At 39.9% G+C, this 23139-nt stretch overlaps 1 protein-coding gene across 5 annotated transcripts in view; it reads right to left on the reverse strand.

Moving 5' to 3' along the window:
* Nucleotides 1-1715: 1715 nt before the first annotated feature.
* Nucleotides 1716-23139, reverse strand: part of TBC1D5 (TBC1 domain family member 5) — a 297140-nt gene continuing 275716 nt past the window's right edge. For all 5 annotated transcript variants that reach the window (XM_077303028.1, XM_077303029.1, XM_077303026.1 and 2 more), the window contains 4 exons: nt 19530-19629; nt 11187-11266; nt 10274-10450; nt 1716-5581 (listed from right to left, as the gene is read on the reverse strand). In XM_077303028.1, coding sequence (XP_077159143.1) covers nt 5285-5581; nt 10274-10450; nt 11187-11266; nt 19530-19629 — 654 coding nt within the window. In that variant the 3' untranslated portion in view covers nt 1716-5284. The remainder of the gene's footprint in view (nt 5582-10273; nt 10451-11186; nt 11267-19529; nt 19630-23139) is intronic.

Genomic DNA, 23139 nt, shown 5'->3' on the forward strand with positions numbered 1-23139 from the left:
GGTAGAACAGATGTCAGCTGCTGCCTGAGGACGTTTAAGCTGTTGCTCCTGTACTTTTACATCAGGATCTAAGGTCAATACCACCATGTATTTTAACATAAATTGAACTCCTAGAAATATATTGTGCAAAGGGGCAATGAAATATAGACATATCCTGAATGAGTGACTTCCACACACTTCTAATGGCTAAACGACATGCCGTGTAGGAGATCTATGACTGGATATAGAATACGAGAGGGAGGGGGAGTAAGATGGTCTGCCAGTCCCTTCAGAGCAATGAAAGAAGGGAGATCCTTTCCTGCATTGTTTTTTTTTCCAATAAAGATAACTGTCCCCAGTTTATTTGGTCATCTGACCCATATAGAAATATCAACAGGACCATATCAAAGGGCCATTCTGCACCCGATAAAAAAAAATGCTCACCTTATGCAGATGCCATATTTTTGGCATTTTGCACGACGTCTCCAACATCCAGCATCCAAGCAGCAAGCCGGTAGCTACATCTTCCATTTTAAAGTGCTAGCTGAGGAATTGCATAAAGTGGATTCCCAAAACTACGTAGTGCAAGCTAGAGGACAATGATCAGCAAGCCACATGCCAAGGAAATGTGCATTGTCGAAGTAGTGCTATCTCTGCCTCCAGTTCTCAGTCTCTACCTTCTCTTGGGGATGTTTCTTTTTTGGAAGCAAACTGCCTGGAGCTATAAATAGGTGCTAAGTCATTCAGGCAAAGCAAACCCCCCCCTCCCCGTTAAAACACAAAGCACACCTCTCTAAATCCCCCCCCCAAAAAAAAATTGGGCTCGAGAGTAATTTTTAAATGATTCAAGGCTCATGATTCCAAAAGGGGTGGCATTAAAAAAGTACTATGCATCTATGATTAGATGCATAGGTGTCTCATAGGTGTTTTACTTAAAAAAAATTAGCTGGCATTGTGGGCCCCTTTAAAACATGGAGAAAGGCGATTGGCTACTTGGCTTGATTGCCAGGCAGAGGAGAGTCGCGTGTAAAGCACATTGCTCTCTTCCGCCATTTCAAGCAGGCATGTGGAGTGCTAAGAAGCACGAGAAGGTGACAGAGGAAAGTGAGAGAGCCAGAAGGTTAGAAATGGCCAGAGGCTTGTTATTTATTAGCGTTACACCATTTCGCTGGCGTAACACTATTGTTTTCAATGTGTGGAAGTGCCCAAAGTATTAGATAAAGTTTAAAATCCAATAACAGTTAAGAACCAAATATGTTAAGAAATTTATGTCAACATTTAAAATGTCTCCCTTTAAGCATTTACAGCAGCTCACAATCCAGTGAAAATATCTTGAATTCTGCTATCATTCAGGTAATTTTACAGCTTTTTATTCTGATAGAGATGTACAAGAATTTGGCTACCATTTGGGACTGGGATCATTCTTTTTTGTAAACAAAAACCCAGTGGGTAACAAGACTCTCTTATTCCAGGCATTTGGTTGAGGCTGGGCTAAGGAAGATTTGGGTCTCTCTGCTAGATGCCCCTAGAGGTCCTCCATAAGCCAGACCATCCAGGCAGGAGAGGCGTCTCCTGACGGGCAGTTGTGAACTGGGAATGGAGGGAATAGATGGGATTAGGATGCCAATTATTATTGTACTTATTGTTTTATGGGTTTTTATGTAAACCGCCATGAGCCAGTGTTGTCCGGGAATGGTGGTTAATAAATCTAAATCAGAATAAATAAACTCCAACAGTTTGCATGTTAGTTCTTTCTTTAATAAAGTTGGCCAGATATTCTTCTAGAGGAAAGATACACATCTCCAGAGCTAAATGAGCACATAGTCAATACATGGTCCTCAGCATTCTGCAGTAACGTGATCAACATTACATGCAAAAGACTTGAAACAATCATAAATGGTATAGATGCAAAATGTAAAAAAAAAAAATCCAATGCTCCTCTAACAGGCAGAATAAAGTTTTAAAGTACCATACATTAGCACTAATCAGCATTTATTCTGTGCAATATTTTCTATCAGATTAATACTATCCATGAACAGTATCCGCAGGTTACCTTTAGAAGTGAGACTAAACTGGAATTCTAAAGTAGAAACTGCCCTCTTAGTATAAACCTAATGAAGGCAATGTATACAAAAATGAAACACTTCCAGTATTATCCAACAGCAGACTTTAGTCTTTAACTGAAATTTTGAGATATACTGGGACATGATATTAGCAAAATAGACTCCTTTAACAGACTTACTAAGGTTTCCTTTGTCTCCATCACTTTAAAGCCCTGGGATTATTACAGGCATTGAGGAAGTAAAGATATGCTAATTATAGCAAATGGTGAAAAAAAATCCCCTCATGATTAAAAAAAATCAGCACTATTTCAAACATAATATTAATGAATGCAAATTATATCTTTCTATAGAAATTGCATTGTTTCATGGCACTGAGAGAGTTATTACAAAACAATTATGATCCCTGAAATCAGTAGTCAGCAAAAAGTAAAAAAATCAAACATGCAAAAAAAATCACAAAACATATTCAATAACCCCCCCCCCCCGAAAAAAAAATCTGGCGAAATATGATCTATTTCTTGCACTTTTAAATAGCAATCTGCTCCTAATGGCGTTTGTCCCTGTGCCACAGTAGCAATAAATTTGGGCAGAAAGGAATACGTTTAGTAACAGTTTAAAAGATCAAAATTAATCACCAGGCATGTAATCCACTCTCTTGTCATTCTTAAAGATTGAAGGAAATTAAATAGAACTCCGTACAGACTATAAGGCAGAATCCTGAGGCGGTTTTCCTGTGAAAGTGCAAAGGGACCTGGGGGAGTTCTAGGTGTAAGCCAACTCAGAAATCTTGCATAACCACAGCATGCTTAATTCCTGCATCCAGTTCCAAACCCAACGAACTCTTCTACATGGAATATAACCTGGGCACTTGGTTTAGCTCCATGCACAATGCACAAGGTAATCTTTGAGTGAAGAATTAGTCAGTTGCGTCTGAATGTGTCATCTTGAACCTGCCATCATTTAATAGCATCTATCTGTCTTTTGCCCAAGACATTTATGGATTCAAAACTAAGAAAAAAGAACCAGGGCAGTCCAGTCCCTAACGAATTCTGAGAGAACTATTCAGTTTTGCGAGAGCCAATTCACTACACACATTGTTCCCATTTTCTTCACAGCAAAGTGCTGTTATGGATTTCACACTGCTTATCCCCCCTCCCCCTCACTCTCCCACCTAAATCCCACCTGGCCTGCAGCAGTCAGTACTGTGCATGAAGAAACTAGAATCATATTCTCAGGAGAGCTGTTTGAAACAAGATATTTCAGTGCTGCAAGGTCTGGCTGCAACTTGGTTCAGCCTGATTCAAGCTGCAGATGGATGGGCAGAAATATCCTTAGTGCAAGTAACAATTACTATTAATCATCATTAACATCTTCATGGCCTGCCACTTACCCAGCAATTGCATGACATCATTACGTTTTTTCCGTGTGTGCTCAGTAAAAAAAAGAAAAAAAAAAGAACATTACTTGGACCTTTTGTGGCCATCTTTTCTGCGGGGAGGGGCTTAAAATTAGGCTACGTTAAAACTGACAATTCCTCTCACTCGCCTCCAACATGGGACCTGTAGATAATGAAGCGCAAAATTCTTGATAAAAAGTGTTTCCTAAGGTACTACACATTTCATATCTTAAGAGGCTTTCATGTCCGAGGGTGGCAGAAAAACAAATTAGACTGCGAATCAGATCTTTTTTAGAGACTCACGTAACTGAGCCATTGACCCTGTTCTCTTGACTAGACTTGGAGGAATCTTCTCAGGGTGAAGTTATAGACAAAAGTGAAGGTCTACGAGTAGGCTAATGCCATGTGTTATGAGGGCCCATTTCATCTAGTAGTTCTATTGTGTCCAGCCTGCAAGCCAAAAGCAGCTTCAAATTTAAGCAATTTGGCACCAATTCCCTGGTAAGGTGAAAGCTCTCAATAGGGCAAAAATTCTCAACAGATCCAGATTCTTTCCTTGAAGCCAGTGAAATCGGTCAGCATAAGCTAGGGTGATGTTGCTGCCTCTGAAGAGAGACTCCAGTGCAAAGAAAGGGTGTCCCTTGATAAAGCCCAGAATTGTAGCTCTTCAATGAAGTTATCATCTCTGGTTATTCTCATAAGCACTTGGGGGAGGGGGAGAGATTCGGAGCAAGAGCGACTTTGAACGGAGATTCTAACCTAGAAAGGTACATTAGCACTGCTCTGTTAAGTGGTGTTCACTGTGAATTAGTGCTTGGTACTGCAATATTCATATACCTTGGATTTTGTCTTGTCACAGGTTAAGCTGCTTCCTGAGATATTTTAGCCTTCCCCAATGCTGAGAGAAACTGGCTCTTCAGTGAAATGGGACCTAATTGAGATTAAAAATCCTGGGAATTATATCGCTTTTGGTGGGGATACTGTGCATTCAAAACCCAAAAGCACCACGGGGAACTGTTTCATCAAGGGCTGAGGGAATTCTGGCACCTCTGAAATAGCTATCAGAATATATTCTGGGCTGCAATCAAACTTGCTATGTATAGAAATGTTGGGAACCAAGTTTGTACTGAGTGGCTCTCTAAATATTTCAAGGAGTTTGATGTGCACTTAATTCGTATTACTTTACAAGGTTGCTTTGGGTTCTGCCTGATAGTAATATTGATCTGTTTTTTTCCTGCCGTGTGTAAGTTCAGTCTATTTTCCACAGAGATGTTTGGGGGACCAGACTTTGCCTCAGCATCTGCCTTACAATCAGGGAATTTCTCTGAATCCCTTTAAAAATGTACCTCACACGCTTTCTATCGTATTTCAGAAGGGGTATCTTACTTTTTCCTGAGACAAAATAACTTAGTAGTATTTTTTTCCCTCAGGCATGCTTTCCTTCTGTTGGGGCAAGATCTGTCAACCTCATCTGATCACGTGTTCCCTGTTGTTCTGCAATGAGGGACTACACGTTACTACTTCAATATTCCAGGGTGCTGCTAAAAAAGTAAACTGACAAGTACCTGTAGCCATACAGTAGGTCTTTGATATTAACATGTGCATGTTTTAAAGGCAGTCATGACAAACTACTCCAAAACATTTTTATCATGAAATGATGAGATGGAGAGCCTTTACATCTGTGCTTTGACTGAATATTTAGGCTTTATGAATCTGGAGTCACCCCAGAGTCACAGTCCCCAAATCCTGTTGAACCATCAGCAGATGAGCCGAGAAGTCACCCCCCCCCCAGCAGATGAGCCGAGAAGTCATCCCCACCCCCATAGGCCTTTCCTGAAGAGTGTACTTAAATCCCCAGGGGGCTCACAATAGTAAAGTCCGAATCCTTGCTGTTGTTGCTGCTGTCATCGTCAGGGCTGGAACTGAGATTGCTAGAAGAGGCAGACGTGGAGCCCATGAGTGGGTCTGAAAAGGCTAAAGAAGAGTGGCACATAGCCTCCCTCTTTGTGGTTGCTTCCTCGCAGGGTGGCACAGTCTGCACATGCTCAAGAGCGCTGCTAACATTGCCTTCATCTTCTTTGGAAATCAGGATATAGTCATCGCTGTGCTTGCTGTTCAAGCTTCCGCTTGTGTCAGAAGAACTCTATGAAACAAAAGCATGAAAGACAGAGTAAGTCAGTGACTCAAAAGCAGACACAGTGATTGATCCATAACGAGAACTTCCAAGATTTTCTTTATTTTTTTTTAAGTAGCATTACAGGTCTGTAATCCAAATTGCTGTCCTACAGGGAAGGGAAACATGGTTCAACCCTACTGCTCCTACAGTTTTACCTTTTCAATCTACCTCCCCACCCTCGAGGATTCTTGAAAGGAAAAAAGACCCAAACATACACACACACACACACACACACACACACACACACACACACACACACACACACACCGTCCTCCCTGAAGACTCAGGGTGGTTTACCTAAAACAAGAACGATACAGATAATGCAATATTTATAACAGTGATAATACAATAGTAATAGTAGGTAACATAGTGGAACAGTAAACAATAGGGAGAACATTAAGTCAACTAACACATACTGATGACCCTGGGGGTTGGATGGATTGGCAGTTGTTACCATAGGAGAGAGGCTTGGGAGCCAGCAGGAAGTGGTTAGTTCAGGTCGACCTCAACTTAATGCCTGGCCGAGGAGCTCTCATTTGTAGGCCCTGTGGGACTGTTCAAGTCCCATCAGAGCCCTGATCTCCTCTGGGAGCTCATTCTACCAGGTGGGGGCCAAGATAGAGAAAGCTCTGGCCCTGGTTGAGATCAAGCAAGCTTCCCGGAGACCAGGGATCACCAGGCAGTTGGAGGTAGTGAAGCGCAAGGCTCTTTTTGAGGTGTCTTACAAGGTTAATAAGAACAAGTGGTAGGGAGGTATTTCTGACACCTGAAAACATTTAGAGGTAGAAGCATTAAAAATCTAGACCCCTTCCTGCACGGCTTTAATCTAAATTGGGTCTGAAACTAAGTTAGAAAACCTCTTAGGAAAAAAATGAGAGTTACTATATCTCTTCTCTGTGCATTTCAACTTGACCCTCTGCATGCTCATTTATTAAGCCATGTCTATTTCATCTCCCATCATGGCTAGCACTATACCTTTACTTGAGTGACTGCCACCAACTTTGCAATCAATGCTGCATGCCAGCAAAGGTACACATAAAGGGGATCTTTTGGGGGACTTCTGGCCTAGATGGTGTACAACCACAACTATTCAAAGAACATTTTGGAGAGCTTGGGGAACCTTTGTTCATCAACTTAAGGACTTCTTGGAAGACTGGAGATGTGCCAGAAGTTTGGAGGAGAATGAACATTATCCCAGTCTTCAAAAAGGGAGACGAGGTGACCGGGGAAACAACAGTCTGATCTTGGTTGCAGGGAAGATAATAGAGCAATTTTTAAAGGGGACAATCTGCAAGCATCTTATCCCTACCAAAATACAAACTTTCTTGGGAATATATTAGTTTTTCTAATGCTAGTATTTCCAGAAGTGAAATATCTCCACAATACTTTCCCTGCCAAGTTCTGTAAAGGAATTCTCATAGTGACATGAAGCATGTTTTCTCCCATCTGTCGCTGCTACTGAATAAATGAAAAATGACAGAATTATATACCCAGTAGCTTTGAACGTTAACAACCTTACGACCCGTGCCATATGGCTTCCCAGAACATTCTGCTTGATGAGGATTTGCTAGTAGGATGAAACTTATTCTTGACCAACTATAGCAGGGGTAGTCAACCTGGGGTCCTCCAGATGTCCATGGACTACAATTCTGTAGTCCATGGACATCTGGAAGACCACAGGTTGACTACCCCTGATCTACAGTACAGTAAGCTCAAACAAACAGACAGACAATACTTTAAAATGGCCTGCAAAGTTTTAGGAGTCTGTGTTTCTCTTTTGCCATCCATGAAGTGTGAGGTAACTAGACAGATGGAAAGCATTCTGTGGGGAGAAGAAAAACAGTTCTAATCCCATCTCATTTTATTCAAAACAAAACAAGAAGCGGAAGAGGGATTTTGAGCTTCCCTCTGGGTCCGTTCATACATCCAGGGTAGCCTTTTTCAATCAAGCTTCTATTTTGGATCCCAATGTGAGTGCGAACGGCTGCTTTGGACACTGAAGCACCCAACCCTAATTTGAACACATGGCATATAGAGAACAGCTGCACGTGGACTTAATTTTAGATATTTAGGACCATTTTATAGTACCTTATAACTGCCGCCACAATTGTTACATTTTTGTCTATAAGTATACCTCTCCTTTAAAATAATATTCTATTTATCTGCTACATTTTGAGTTTTATCCCCTTGCATCAGGAAACCTGTTGCAAGCCCAACCAATGAAAACCAGAGAGTCCAATGTCACAGTAGAGAATCCATGACAATGGCATCGTTAAGTTTGGTGCTGGGTCTTTCTCACCTCCCAAGAGACATGTATGTTTTAATTAGTTCTTGGAAAAGTCTGGTTAACGACTGGCTTTTATATTTTCAAAGGGAACATTGCCATTTTGTTGGTTCTGTGTAACGTTGAATGCATCTTGAAATGGATTTTGCTGCCGGCACTTTTTAGAAGAAGAGTTGATTCTTATATGCCACTTTTCTTTACTAGATGGAATCTCAAAGCGGCTTACATTCACCTTCCCTTTCCTCTCCCCACAACAGACACCCTGTGAGGGAGGCGAGGCTGAGAGAGCCCTGATATTACTGCTCAGTCAGAACAGCTCTATCAGTGCTGTGGCGAGCCCAGTTAGCTGCATGTCGAGGAGGAGTGGGGAATCAAGCCTGGCTTGCCAGATTAGAAGTCAGCACTCCTAACCACTACATCAAGCTGGCTTGGTGTAGTTAAATCTTTATCATGTCTTGTAATCGATTTTAAGATTCTACCCACTGTACTGTTTGGGCTTCTTCCTGAAACATTTATTCAGACACATCTATTTTTCTTTCCTTCCTTTCCTTTCTGCTTTTGTGTTGATACTGAATGTGATGAAGCGTTCTGGAGAGCTCAAATACTTTCTCACTGTTTTATGATACTTGGGTAGATCCTTATGAAAAAGTGAGCAGAAAACTAGTAGATCCCAGATCATACAGCATGCTCACTGACCGTGAAATTTTATACAGCAACCTTAAGCAGGGTGAGGTGTAGAGGAATCACCTACTCCTTTAGCTTTTTATGACTGCTGATGGGTTTGTTTTCTTAGGTATGATTAGCATCTGACAGATAAGGCAGAAGACTCTGAAGAACTTCCCATGTTAACTTTAAAATTAAAACTCAGTACTCTCAGAGAAGCAGGAAAAATGTCCTAGGCTGATTCTGTACTTACTTTGTTTTTTTCCATTGTGGATCCTGCTGAGTTCAGATTGATTTGAACTCAGGTCTTCCTCTACCCCCCCCCCAATGGAAACAGAAAGTGTTCTGCATTCAATTAGGGAAGCTCAGAACGGGCGGGGGAAAGGAGGAGCCAAGTGCAACAGGAGCCTCTTTCTATCTTTTCTTGAATGGGGAGGGGAAGGATTGGAGACAGCAGGGAGGGGGGGAAAAACAAGAGGCAAATATCTGTTGAGCAGATTAAGGGTTTCTGGAGTGGAGTGCAGTCACATTAAGACAAGCCTTGCAACTGGGAACCAGGTAGTCTTTGAACTGACGCCCTTGCCAATCAGGGAAGACTTCTTTGCTGTGAGGCACTGAGAAGGAAGTTAATTAGAAAAAAACAAAAATCAGCACACTTCCTGATGGTGATTTTTCAAATATCAAGGGTTATATACACTGCTGGATATCGTGGGGGGAAAGGTAGGGTCACTCTGGATCAATCATGCATGTTGCAGAGGGAAAATGTAAAGTGCCCAAAATCAAAATGGAAATTGAATTCAGTGTAGACCGGAGGGATTCATTCGAACTGGGACTGGGTTGAAAGCCCTGTGCAGACTACACCCAGGGGAAGGTCCATTCCTTTGTGGTTAAAAAGTTTCATTCCCGGACAAAAAGGAAGTCGTTCTTCCATAAAAAATTAAATAACACATGACCTAGAATATGATACTCAACCAGCCTTTATGTGGAAAATAGGTAACATTTAAAAACAAAGTCAATATAAAATACAGTCCACTATAATTTTCGCTTTATCACAGGTACACTCTATTCAGCTCTTTTAAATCTTACAAGCTAATTAGTACTTGGCAGATACATTCTCATCTACTCTGAGCAAACTATACAATTGTTTGAAGAGCCTCACAAGCTATAATGATAACAAAAGTGTTATTTCTCCTCAATCTTCCTAATAAGAGGAAAGCTGATTTGATTAGAAGCCCCAAGTGGTCGACAGGAAGGAGTGGGTCAAAGAAACTTGGCTCTTGAGCCCAGTCCAGCAGCTATGCAATCAACTACCATTGCGTTCTAGAAGAGGAGAAAGATTGACTGTTAAAAAAGCTTGTCTTCAACTGTGTATGCTCCTGGCCACTCCCAAATCTACTTCTGTGAGCAGAACCTCAGTTTCACAAAATAATGCCTGAACTAAGCCCATGGAAGAGTCACCACAGTAAGATTGAAGCTCTACCTACTGCTAGATTTTTCTTTAAAAAAAGAATCTGTATTACACTTAAAAAACACACATCCCCAAACACCCTTCTAAGGCGGTAATTCATTGCATATTTTCCCTAAGAATGTTGCTTTGAAGTCAGAGAGCCTTGCTTACAAGGAAACACCCAAAGGAAAACGTGCCAGTCGTTCTTTCATGTTATTTTCTGAGTTATAAAAATACATCCTTCTAAAAAACGCATTGACTTTACCTGCTCCACTGGAGGGAGGGGCTGCTTCGTGATGGCGAGCTCCTTTGCGGAATCACCCGCCCCCTTGCTCTGAGCACTGGAACAGTAGTGATCATCTTCTATCGTGATTTGTTCATTCTCCTCTGCCTCCAGCTGGCTCTGATTGAAACGCAGGGAACCTTTCAGAATATCCTTGATCTGTTTGTCAGAGAGTGTATGAGAGGGAACATTCTTGAGTGGCTGCTAGCATCGTCAACTTAAAGGCAGTCCCTCCTCACAAACAACCTCCGTACATCGTTTGCCTGAGCTGTTCAAGGAAACTTACAAAAATGACAACTGTGCTTCACTGTTAAAGCATCAGACTCAATGAACTTCCTTGCAACGATGGTGAGATATCTGGAATACCTTTAAAAGAATCAAGTATGCGAATTCTCCCAGGTGTAATTAAAGCATAGGTCACACTTAAAGCCATTTCAAGGAACATGCTACACAGCACTGATGAACTGCAAGAGCATTCACACATCATAGCTAATATTCCCACTGAATGCGCATGATGTCCAAAACTGCAAACTATAGTTTGTTTTCTTTCCCATAAACCAGGATCAAGCTGGAGATTAGAATCTTGGTTTGGAAGCAAGAAAATGAAACCACTGTTTGTTGTGTCATTCAGTCTGGATGTCAAAACCATTTCCTATCTGTACATCATGCTTTAGCTACAGTTCTATAGCTTGGAAAGAGCCAAAGCAAGGTCCAGGACCCTCCCACACACCCCCAGTTTCCAATCAGAGGAAGTCAGAGACAATACTGAGTCACTTCCATGAGTCTAAGCATTGACATAGGGAATGACAATCTTTCTGCACGATAATTAACAATAAATATAACAATTCATGACAACATGTGTATCAAATAGAACATCTTCATTCTAACATAATACCTGCTTCAGTGCAGCCAAGGAAACTAGAATATCATCTTCTTTCTCTAAGTGCTCCTGCAATATAACTTCCTGGATATTTCCTGCAACACCAAAACACAATGCATAACACACAACCAGGATTAACTTACCCATAACACAATAAATTCAACACAACGATCACACATAAGGTGAACAAACATATACTTTTAAAAACCTGTATTGAATGTACTTAAAAATGAGGTGTTTCAGATGAGGACCCCTACAAAATCTTCACATTCATTGTTCAGAATTTCCATATGCCATGCCAAATAAGGATTTGATGATGAACCAGGAAAGAAATCATGGTTTCTACTCTAGTGCCAATACAGAGCTATAACCTGGCATGAACACTTTTCTTACTATTCTCAGTTACACCTGGTAATTCTCCAAGATCCAGACAGTAGACAATTTCTATTTTCTGGATCTCTGGAAATTTCCATTCATGCCCCTGCTCCTTTTCAATTCCAGGTAAGGCAAGCACTGAAAATCTGTGGCTGAGTCTGTTATTTTATGGCACAAGACTCAAAAATTTAATCATGGTTTGTGGTATCTATGTGATCAAGGAGTTCTCTCCCTATCCATTGTCAGACTGTAAAAGAGATTGTGCATGTTCACTTGAATCTTAGGATCTGCCCATTTTTATTTGTCTATAAATAAATGTTTTTCAATAAATACGTTTTTTTTTAAATTTAGGCTGAACAATCTACAGATCTTTGCTTCTCCTTGTGAGGGGTGTGGGAGGGACTGAATCTATGTGAGTTATCATAATGTATTCTTTACATACTGAGTGTCATTAAGGTGTGAAAAGATTGCTTCTTTCTATTTTCTCCTTTAAAAGAGATACATATTTCCCACAGGGGAAGCAACAAGAACATGTGAATCATGGAAAAAGGAAGAGGATTCAGGGACAATTCACTGTTGATAACAGAAAAGGAAAGAACAGAAAAATCCAATAAATGAGAAAGAAGCAGGGCTGGTTTATCAATATAGTACATGTGGCACATGCTATGGGCCCCACAGTTTCAGGGGTCCTGCACAGTGCCTTCTCTCACATGGATCAGGGCTGTAGGCTCTCTACTCCTCCCCCTTTTCCTTCTTTAGGGTCACTTGGAGTGACACTCCTTGCCACTGTAGGGGCCCTCTCCGCCCCTCGTCTGGTAGCTTCCACTGCAATTGCTCGGGCCTCAAAATCCTTAAACTGGCTTTGGTACTATGGGCCCTGTGAATCCTTAAACTACTCATGGAAAGAAGAGAAAGTGTAAAAGATACATGCTGGTAATTGATATATATTGTGTGTGTGTTTGGGAGAGACACTAACCACAAAGTCAGATGAATGTATTAGCAGCTTAACAATTAACAGTTACCAGCTTTCTTACTGAAGTGGATTTTAGATTGAGGTTGAATATGTGCAAAGTTATTGCATTGTCAATCAAATTCCATGGCCATCTGAATTAACAGAGTAAAATTATCATACGGGTGAATGCAAGAACACCTGGAATAACAGTAGGCAGGGGTTTTAAATTCTGCAATGCAGGTTAATATTTTATCATTTTTGCCCTATTTCTATACTATATTTGCATCAATAAGCTTGTATTACATATATGATAAACTAGCCATCTAGCATACATTTCTGCTTTGAAATATTTTTGTAATCTATATATTAATAGCCAAATCTGAGGATTCTTACATCCAGACACCAAAGTGGTGAAAAGGCAAGACATTGCTTTCTTCAAGCCTGTACAATGCCCCCTAGGTTTGCAGAAAAATCTGAAACCTAAAATAATACCCCCCCCCCCAATGATAAACATAACACCTATAAGCTTTAAGCAAAGCAGATTCCCTCAGTGGCTGTTGCTAGGCAGCCACAGATTTCAGGCTGGGTTCTGTCAGTAAAAGGTGGGCAGGGACCCTTTCCAGGTAGATTTTAGTCTTCGAGGAAGGATCAATTGAGGCCAGGTCTGGCTAGGGTTGTCAGCTTCAGGTTGGGAGATTCCTAGAGATTATGTGTTGGAATTTGAGGAGGGGAAATTTAGGGGAGGAGAGAGGCCTCAGATGGATATAATATCTGAAGTAACAGATTTAAAATATAAACTTTTAGACCTAGAAAGTAGAAGGCACCGCAATAATCTTCCCCTACTGGGGGTTCACCAAATGTGCAGGAACAAACATGGTGGCCTTTATTCAATCTATTTTAAGTGACAGCCTGCCCCTGCCTAAATATCTTATTATACAGAGGGCTCACAGGTCTGGGACACAGCTATTAAACTTTGCCGCCAAGGAAGACCTTTTAATATGAGCTAGAAGGCTGGGTCAATTGAAACGGGGCCCAGATCAGTTTAAGATTTCCCTCTTTAATGATTTTCCTAAAGAAATTGTTGACCTTTGTAAAAGATTTATACCTGCAAGGGCTCTGGCTGAGAAATTTTTTTCAAGCCCTAGCTGTAGCAGAGGACTTTTAAAATTCCTTATAATTGAATTCATTTTGTTTTATTCTTCCTGACTCTGAGTGATTTACTGCAGAAATGAATATTCAATACAATCATTTGCAAATTCTGACCATTTCTCCATGGAGAAGTAAAACGTGAATGGCTTCTTGCTTGCAAATGCAGGATGGTAAATCTTGCGTTTGCAGCCCTCCTCACGGGAAGACCCCCTCTTGCATTTTCCCACTGCCCCATCGTGGCTTTTTGCCTCCTGACAAGGCTGCAAGGGAAAGCAACAGGAACTTCCCCCTCTACTTCTTGGCTTTTCAATCATAGCAAGTCACCAATTACAGCATAGCAGTTCTTTTGTGAACTGAAACTTTCTTCCACCCTGAACCCCGAAATTATTATTTTTTAAATGGCACTTCCTCATTGCTATGCAGTAATGCCACAACAGAGCTGCATTTTTAATAAAAACCAACACTGCCACGTTGCTATGGAGAAATGCCAGAATGATATAGCATTCCTCCATTCGTGTTCCTTTGTTGCTTTATTTCTGTCTGGGTGGATTTCTGAGACACTGAACATGGTCCCTGGAGCCCAAAAAGACATTTTGTATTAATGGTTGGCTTAAAAACATGGTGCTCAGACCCTTGCATGATCGGGAGAAGGCTGCCCGATCACCCATCCACCCTCTTTCTTCCAGATTATTCCCTACCTCCAAGCTGCGTTTTGCCTGTCTGATCCCAACAAGACCGTGGACACTTTAAAGAAGATTTTATTTTACCTTTGACAATGTGGGTTTGCGGTTGTGCTACAATGCAGACCGCACCATTACAAAATCAAATTACTCGGAGCAAGAAATGGGGGGGGGGGTGGCTGGTGTGAGGGCAGGACAAAAATGCTGAGACTGTTGTGTGTTTCCCCCTCTATATGGGCTTATCCCTGGCTGCTCACTGGCTGCTCACCAATGGGACATGCGATTTAGGGATGTAAATCCAGTTTTCGCAGTTCACAAAATTGAAAGTTAAAAATGGCCAAAACTTGACCCAGCTAGTGGACAGCCTTAGGCAATGTCATGTGGAGGGGGATGTAGAACCTGGCAACATTCGAAAGCTGTCCAGGAAAAGATTCCTTATGCAGAAATGGTCTCTGTATCTGTTCTGCTTTATGATTTGACAAAACTTTACAAGGTTGATGACCATGATTTTTCCAGGAAAGAGATCCTTCCCTCGATCAATATTGGACTAATTACTCAAATTTCTACCTATTTATTATCAACTGGATCTCACTAGAGAAACTGGGGACTGAATGGAGTCACCAACACTTTCACAACATTTTCAACCATTTGCCCCTATCTAGCAACTTGCTTTGTTGCTTTTTCATTCTTGTCCTCCTATTCTCTCTCATTCCCCAAACTTCAGCAGCAACATATTGATCCTAGATTATTTCTAAATGGGGTTAAGGGTGAGTTTACTTAGTGATATTGATAAACATTATGTTCATAATTCTTTTATTACTAAACCATGGAATATTGGGAGCCCAAATAAGTGCAAACAAATATCACACAGTCTTTTTAAAAAGTCACACAGTCTTTAAAAAATGCTTCAAGAGATACATGTCCACTAAAGGTGGGACAGATAAACCATCCGGTTTTAGAAGTATTAGGCTTTAATCACCTATGATTTGCTGAGCGTTATTTTTAGGCTCAGTTTAGGGTGTAGGAGGCTCTAGACTATGGCTGATGGAGCTTGGCGGAGAGCAGCAAACAGCTGGAAGTAGGAAGCTTCCTGAGCAGCAAGGCCATGAAGAGCCGTGAAGAGCCTCCGGTCTTGCGTGGAACCACCTAATGGCAAGGGAGCGAGGAAGCCTGGGCAGAGCTACTGGTGTGCGGAGCACAATGGATGGCAAGCAATATCATTCATCATGCCCAGGCTGGGCCTCTACCAAGTATAAGATGCTGAGGCCAGGTGGAGGTCGAGTCACCCTCCGTGTCCCAGGGAATCCCCTATCCACATTACCTACCAAGGATGGGGGGGGGGAGATCATGCCCCTCTAGTTTGGTAGCCTCCAATTTCCAGCGGCCTCTCCTCGGGCCCCAATATCAGGAACAATGCTAAGAATCTTGGGATCCTGAGGTATCCTGAACCCTGTCATTTTGTTAAATATCAGTCCATTCTTTACATGCTTGCAGACAATACCGTCAAAGATGTGTTTTAGTGCCTATGTTGCTATTAGTGGGAGTCATAGATCTTAGGTACCCTTGCATAATTTTTAATCTGTTCCCTGTTGTCCCCATGTTGACATTACTGATTCTGGGCTCTTTTAATAGCTATATGGAATTTACTCTAAAGATCCTCTGAAATACTTTACCAAAATCGGTGGGGAAAATTATCCCCCCCCCCTAAATCTGCTAACAATCCATGTATTGTAGCTGCCAGTTGTTTCTGTTTCATTGGTTGCTCTAAAATAGCTATTATTCAGGGGGCAGAAGATACTCATCCAATACACAAGTACTGAAAACAGGCAGAGGAGTCTTGCCACTCTCTCGTTGGAGATTCACAAAGGACTTGACTGGTCCTTGACAACGTCAACAAGTCATGTAAATGACAAATTGATTATGGCATATAATTGATATGCAGGGAGAAAGTGCTTTTTGCACTTATCCCAGGCTGTTATCAGTGTTGTATGAAAACAGTTAGTAACAGGATCTGTTCTGTTTCTTCTTTCTTTCCAAATTCAGTTGATTAAAGAGCAATATATTCCATATTACTCCAGTTCCTGGACTGCCTGACTATTATGTTATCACTGGGAAAACCAGATGACTGAGTATATACAGGTTAATAAACCACCCCAGGGTGACCTTATTCATTCCACGTAGGTTGGTTGTATGGATTCTGAACAATCCTGCTGAGTAAGTAAGAAGAACTTGTTAGACATATGAACGTGAGGGCTTAAGTGCCAAAAGATTATCTGTATTCACTCTCTCTGTTATCCTGCAAATTGGAATGGAAGGATTTTTTAAAAATACGCTTACACAATCAGAAATCTCTAGAAGCTGAAGAACTGTAAAAATTTGCTTGCCGCTTAGCATGATGACACATAGAAGCAGTTTAGCAAATGGATCATACCTACCATACTAAGGTACCTCGCTTTAAAATAAAGATTTATTATTAATATTAGTAGTAGTAGTATTAGTATTGGATTTATTACCCACCACTCCCTAAAAGGCTTGAGGCGGGTAACAGACATCATTAACCCATTAAAATTCCTGTTAAAACTATAGACTTAAAACTATACAATTCCCATTAAAATTTTAGATTATATAAATCTAAACCTTACACTCAACACTAAATACAAAGTACCTATAGGTTAATCACAGTTTGGCAGATTTTGTGAATAACCAGATTTACTCAGCAGTTATAAAAGGTATGTTCTTCTGAAAGCACAAGAGCCAATAAAGTTCCTTTATCATTAATGGAAGAAATGTGATCTTAAAAGTTCTTTGGACCCTATATAACCGACTAACTATAAAATCTAAAGCCTTTCTCCATTTATCAATCCTTACCCCAAGTACCAATTTATCATTCTTGCACATGCTGTATTTATATTATTCAAGGCACAGTATTCATTTCCATAGTAACATAGAAACAGGTCCCAAATATATAATTATGTTGTCATTGTGTGGTACAGCAAAAGAAGTGGATGAACACTTAATGAGGAAGCTTTTGTATAAACACACAAACAAAAATTACTGCTCTAACTCATCTTTTCCTCCTTCACATCCCAGGAAACACAATTATAATTTTGGCAGCCTCTAGATCAAATCCATGGTTACAAATTGGCATGCTTCAGTAGAAGTAGGATGTTGTCATGAAAAGACATGAAAAATTGGACATACGTTTAATGAATTACTTTCCTAGATGAAACAATGTATCTTAAGTTATGTTAATTATTGTAAAGTTAATCTTAAGCATCTTGAAATGTGCCAGATTGGAAATGTGATTTAAAGATATTGCAAACCATTTGATCAATAGCCCTTGTGACTTATCTTGGTTAACAGAAACAGCTTTTATATTTCTATTTCAATTTTAATATTATTTCAAAATTAGTTCTAACAAAAGTTCTATAATTGCAAATAGCTTGAGTACTTGCACCCATATATCATTTTTAGAATTCATCTCCTACCCACATTATGTGAAGCAATTACAACATGACTGATCAGAAGGCAAAAAGCTAATATATGCTGTGGTAAGATCAGTACACACCGTGTACAATGTACAGTGAATTTCCTAAATTCTGTTGTAGAGGACAAAAATATCATCCCAGAGTTTATGTTCATCTCTCCTAATATCTGTTCAGGGTCATAAGAACAAGCTTGCATGAAAAAGCCATTAAAATACACAAATAAACAGTATTGATCTGAGGACCAAGAACTGATAAAAGCTCTGACAACAAATGTTCATCATAGGCCTTCTCAGTGACCTTCTGAATGTGAAACTGTCAGAGTGCTTTTAGTGATAAAATGTTTCAGCATTCATACAGCATTAAAACAGAAAAGTGAAAAATTGACAGTATTCCCATGGGATTTCCAAACAGTATTGTTTCAATCCTGTGTCTATAACATCTACAATGGAAAGAAAACATTTCCCCCCTAAACTTGGAGATAAATTCATATAAAATAGCTCAACCTGTAGCAATGTTTTGACCTTCAATCATATAATTAGATCAGGGGTAGTCAAACTGCGGCCCTCCAGATGTCCACGGACTACAATTCCCAGGAGCCCTTGCCAGCATTCGCCAGCGAATGCTGGCAAGGGCTCCTGGGAATTGTAGTCCATGGACATCTGGAGGGCCGCAGTTTGACTACCCCTGAATTAGATTATATGTTCAAGATTGTTTTTCACATGGATATGGACAAATTTAATGATGAACATCTAGGCACTCGGCAAATAAGGGAAAGATACCAATCCCTAGCATATGTCAGGAACTAGGGACTGATAACAATCCCTAGGGTATGACAGGAAATCAAACTGGGTACAATTTGTAGTCAAGAATTTCAATAAACATTGATTCTTTAAAAAAATGTAGATTCCAGTTTATTTATAAGGATCATTTCAAATATTCAGGCAAATTTCTTTCCTGGGCACTTACTTTGTTTATTTCAAGGCCTTGGAGAGGTGGTCTAATAGGTTAATAGTAATTTAATTTGAATTGTTATCAACTATTATCAATGTAACTTTATTCCTGTTGTTATCCACCCTGAGCCAATTGGGAAGGGCAGGCTATAAAAATAAAGTAGTAGTAGTAGTAGTAGTAGTAGTAGTAGTAGTAGTTGTTAATAATAACAATAATAAAAGATCAGGAAAATGCTGGTTCTGTACAGCAAGCACATTAAGTCTTGTTCACATGTGGTGGACCTGCTACTGGGCAAAATGTTTTTGGGTAATGATACAAACTGTGGTAGAAGGAATCTGGATGTATATAATTAAAACTAGAAATATTTTTTTAAAAAAATATGCAAAATTTGCACCAAATGATATTCAAAGATACAGTCTTGTCACAACTGCACAAAAAGTTTCTGAGACACTGAAAAACCAACTCTGTACCTGTTACAAGAGATTTGCTGATAAAAATCTATGCTATATTAAAATGATAAAAGCTATTGGCATGACAACCAGGCAAAGTAATAAAACATTGGAATTAAATTGGGACTTTATAATTTTCAGTTGCTTTATGGAAAAAGAGATTTTTGTGGGGTTTAATTGAAGATGGTATCATTGTATTAAGACAAATGTAAAGTTGAATTTATATTTTGTTATGTGGAAGAAGTAGTTTTGGAAAATAAAGGGGGAAAAGGGGAGTGGACTCTAAAGTGTTTTAAAACTAGAAATCCTTTTACCCAGATGTGTGTTCATCATCTTCGCACAGTATTTGCACATGGCTTCCAATTCATTCAGTTGTCCTTGCAGAAATGAAATTTGGGCCTCCAGTTCTTCTTCCTGTGAATTAAAATGAAATATTTAAAAACTTTGCTTAACAATAATATAAAACCACTTACATACAAAAAACCCACAAAACCTCACAAGGATTTATAACTTTCCAGTTTGATGAGAAGATATAGTTTTATTTGAAAAACTAAAAACCTTGCACCAAACCTTTAAACTGTTTCCCCCATTTTCATGATGATTGGCAATGCTCCAGCAGAATTGTTTTTTAATGCCACACCATCCAAGATATTTATTTGATAGGACAATCTTAAACAGTTACACACTTCTAAGACCACTTACTTCAATGGACTTGGATGGTGTAACTCAGTTTAGCACGGCAGTCAGTTCTCTCCAGCTTCTTACAGCTGTAGCTGCACCACCAACATATGCATTTTTACCCCTTTGTGCCAACTCTTCAGGATAATACAACTAGAACATTCTCTAAACAATTTTTTGGTTAACAGAACTCCTTTGACTGATGAGATACATTATCTTACACAGGAATGTCTGCAAGGATTGCCTTACCAAAAGGCATTATGAAGCTTCCCATGGCAATAAGCAGACTTTAGGGTACGACTAGAGTATAGAAAACTGTTGCTATGATTGTTTAAAATCATGGGGTGCCAATGAGTGAATGAGGGAATACCGTTTTCTGTTTTAGGCTCTCAAATATCTTAACCCCTTTCTGTGTCTGCATTGATTCCATGCATTAGATGCTAAAGTCATTACCACACATTTAGTGTCTATAACAGATATTATGACTCTATTCTTCATCTCTGCCAGATTATCTATCACCTGTCCTTTGTTACAATGTACAGATGGCTTTGATTGTAAAATGTGTTATATTTGGCATTCATGAATCAATGGCATTAAATTATCTACAGGTTTCTTAGCTGTTGAGATGTCAGTTTACTAAGTTACCCTACATACTTTTAATGCTTTTTCATTGGCCACACAACATTATTTGGAAATAGGACAGCACAGTATTTATAATGCTACACAGACATGTTTTTATGTTCAGATTTAAAAACCAACTTTCTTTTGGATTTGCCTGGAGTTCTAAATTTAGATGAGATCAAGCAAATAGAAAGATGATTCCAGTATCTGGCCTTAGTCCAGAGAAAGAAGATATATTGGTAAAACTGGGGCACATCTGTAAAAATAGCATTATGCCAGCTGAATGGTGTAATGCTAAAAATTATTGCGCCTTCCAGCCCCTCCTCACCTTTTCCCTGTCTCGCTCTTCTCTACTGCCTTTTCGTGTTCCCTTCACATCGCCTGCTTGAAATGGTGGAAGAGAGCAACGTGATTTATACGCAATTCTCTTCCACCTGTCAATCAAGCCAGGCAGCCAATCCCCTTACTTCAGCCTTTACAGTTCCTGTAACACCCGCTATTTTTTTTATTAAAATGCATACTTCATTGAAACACCTATGCACCTAATCATAGATGTACAGCGCTTCTGAATGCTACCCCATATTGAATCACGAATCTTGCTAATTAAAAAAAATTAATCTCATTCCTGATTTTGAGTAGAGGGGGGAAGTTTAGAGAGGCATGCTTTTGTGCTACCACATTTTGAAAAATTCTTTCTGGCATCAGCTGCACGGTTGTTGCTCCAGGTTTTTGTTGCTCCAGGTTTTAAAAACTTAAAAAAAAAAGATGTTCCCGTCTCCGGGAGAGGGGGTGGGAGCAATGTCGGGACGAGGCAAGTGCCTTTTGTGCATTTTAGCCTCCACAACTTCCCTCTGCTGGTTGCTCTCCATTAGGTAGCACTACATAGGCTGGTGAATCCACTTTTTGGAGTTCACCAACTAATGCTTTAAATTGAAGGATGTAGCCGGCCATTTACTGCACAGGTGCTGCATGTTGATAACATTATATGGAGGGGCCGGAATATAAAGACGATGAAAGATAAGCATTTCACTATTTTTAAAGGGTACGAAAATCCCCTGGGAGTTTCCCCAATAGAAGCTGTTCTGTACTGTACTAGAATCTTTTTTTTTTTTTTAACTCAGGGATATCAGAAGCTGCTTTCAATGTGGCAGGGGGATCTCCTATTTAGCAAATATGATAAGGCTGCTATTTCATCCTCCTTCTGTCAATGAGTCAGTACATTTGCAGCCTAGAACTGATCCTTGATCTGACTTTACTACTAGCTACATCAACAGGTAGTAGTAGCTACAGCTAAATATGCTTTGTGCTAGATGTATTTTTTCTGTCGACTAATCTCTTCTAGACACAGGGATTTGGCAACAATCGCGTGCCAAGATAATTAACAAGGGATGTGATATGAATCCAGAAAAATATTTCACAGCTAAGAACTGACAGCAAGTAATGGAAAGCTTTTGGAAATTATCAACTTCTATAACTGGCAAGAAACAGAAGTATTAACTAAAGAGGAATTCAGCATCCCTTTGCCAAAAGGCACTCAGTTTGACAAAAACATCTAACTGAACAGTTGAAAAATGACAACAGTGCCACTTAGCATTGTATGTATAACATTGCTAGAAAGACTTGCTAGCAGTCATGAAAACACAAGAAAGCAAAACAGTTTTGAAACAACTGAGGAAAGTGCAACTTCAACTGTAAGATCTCTGCACTGAGGGAGTCACCATTTCTTGGAAGCTCATTTGCAGAATATACCTCCCATGCACTTAACAACTCTAGAAATCTCAGAATGCCTTACCTAGTTAGATACTCAGCAGTTGTGGCAACAACATAAATCAATTCTATGGATCATATTCTTTTTGACTTCCTCCAAATTTTCAGACCAAAGAGCTGAACTGATCTCTCTTCAGAAGCTAAATAATCTTGGCTACTCAGAGAAAGATAAACAAAGCACTTTGTGTATGGTGAAACTTCTGGCAGCTGTTATATGAGAATTCTTGTAGTAATTTTTAAGCTTTCCTTTTGTGGAGTGTTTATCTGGTAGTGAAAACTGTAATAAACAAGTAAGCGAGGAGCTAGCATTCTTCAAGCTCCATAGCTTCTATCTTGCCATTGACATCACTTGTCACACTCCTATTTTTTCATTCAGGTGTGCATGCATGGGAGAAGAAGAGTAAAACCTCCATCATTTCCTGAATTTCATGAAAGCCTTGTTCAGATTTTATTGTTCTCCTTCCTCAAGCTGAGGTCTGATTTGCATCATCAGGCAAGAAACCACTAGAGAAGTAACGCATCTATAATCACACAACAAACAGTATTTTTGTCCCAATTTGGTCATGACATTTTGGCTTCAATTTAGATCAAGCTACATATAGTGGTAATAATTATTTGGGCACTGGATGAATAAATTTGATTAATATGTAGGGCACAATCCAATCACCCGCTTCTCATTCCCACCTGCATTTGCTACTTGGTGCTCTGCTGTATGTAGGAATTTCCCCTGACAATCCATCCCAGTCAGCATTCATTCCGTGAAAAAAGAGCCACAAGTACAGAAGAGTTATGAGTAGCTAATGCTATGGGTAAGGCACCAACCACACTGACCACAGACACATAGACCATGGACACTTA

This window comes from Paroedura picta, chromosome 11 (assembly GCF_049243985.1).
Source record: "Paroedura picta isolate Pp20150507F chromosome 11, Ppicta_v3.0, whole genome shotgun sequence".
Taxonomy (NCBI): Eukaryota; Metazoa; Chordata; class Lepidosauria; order Squamata; family Gekkonidae; genus Paroedura; species Paroedura picta.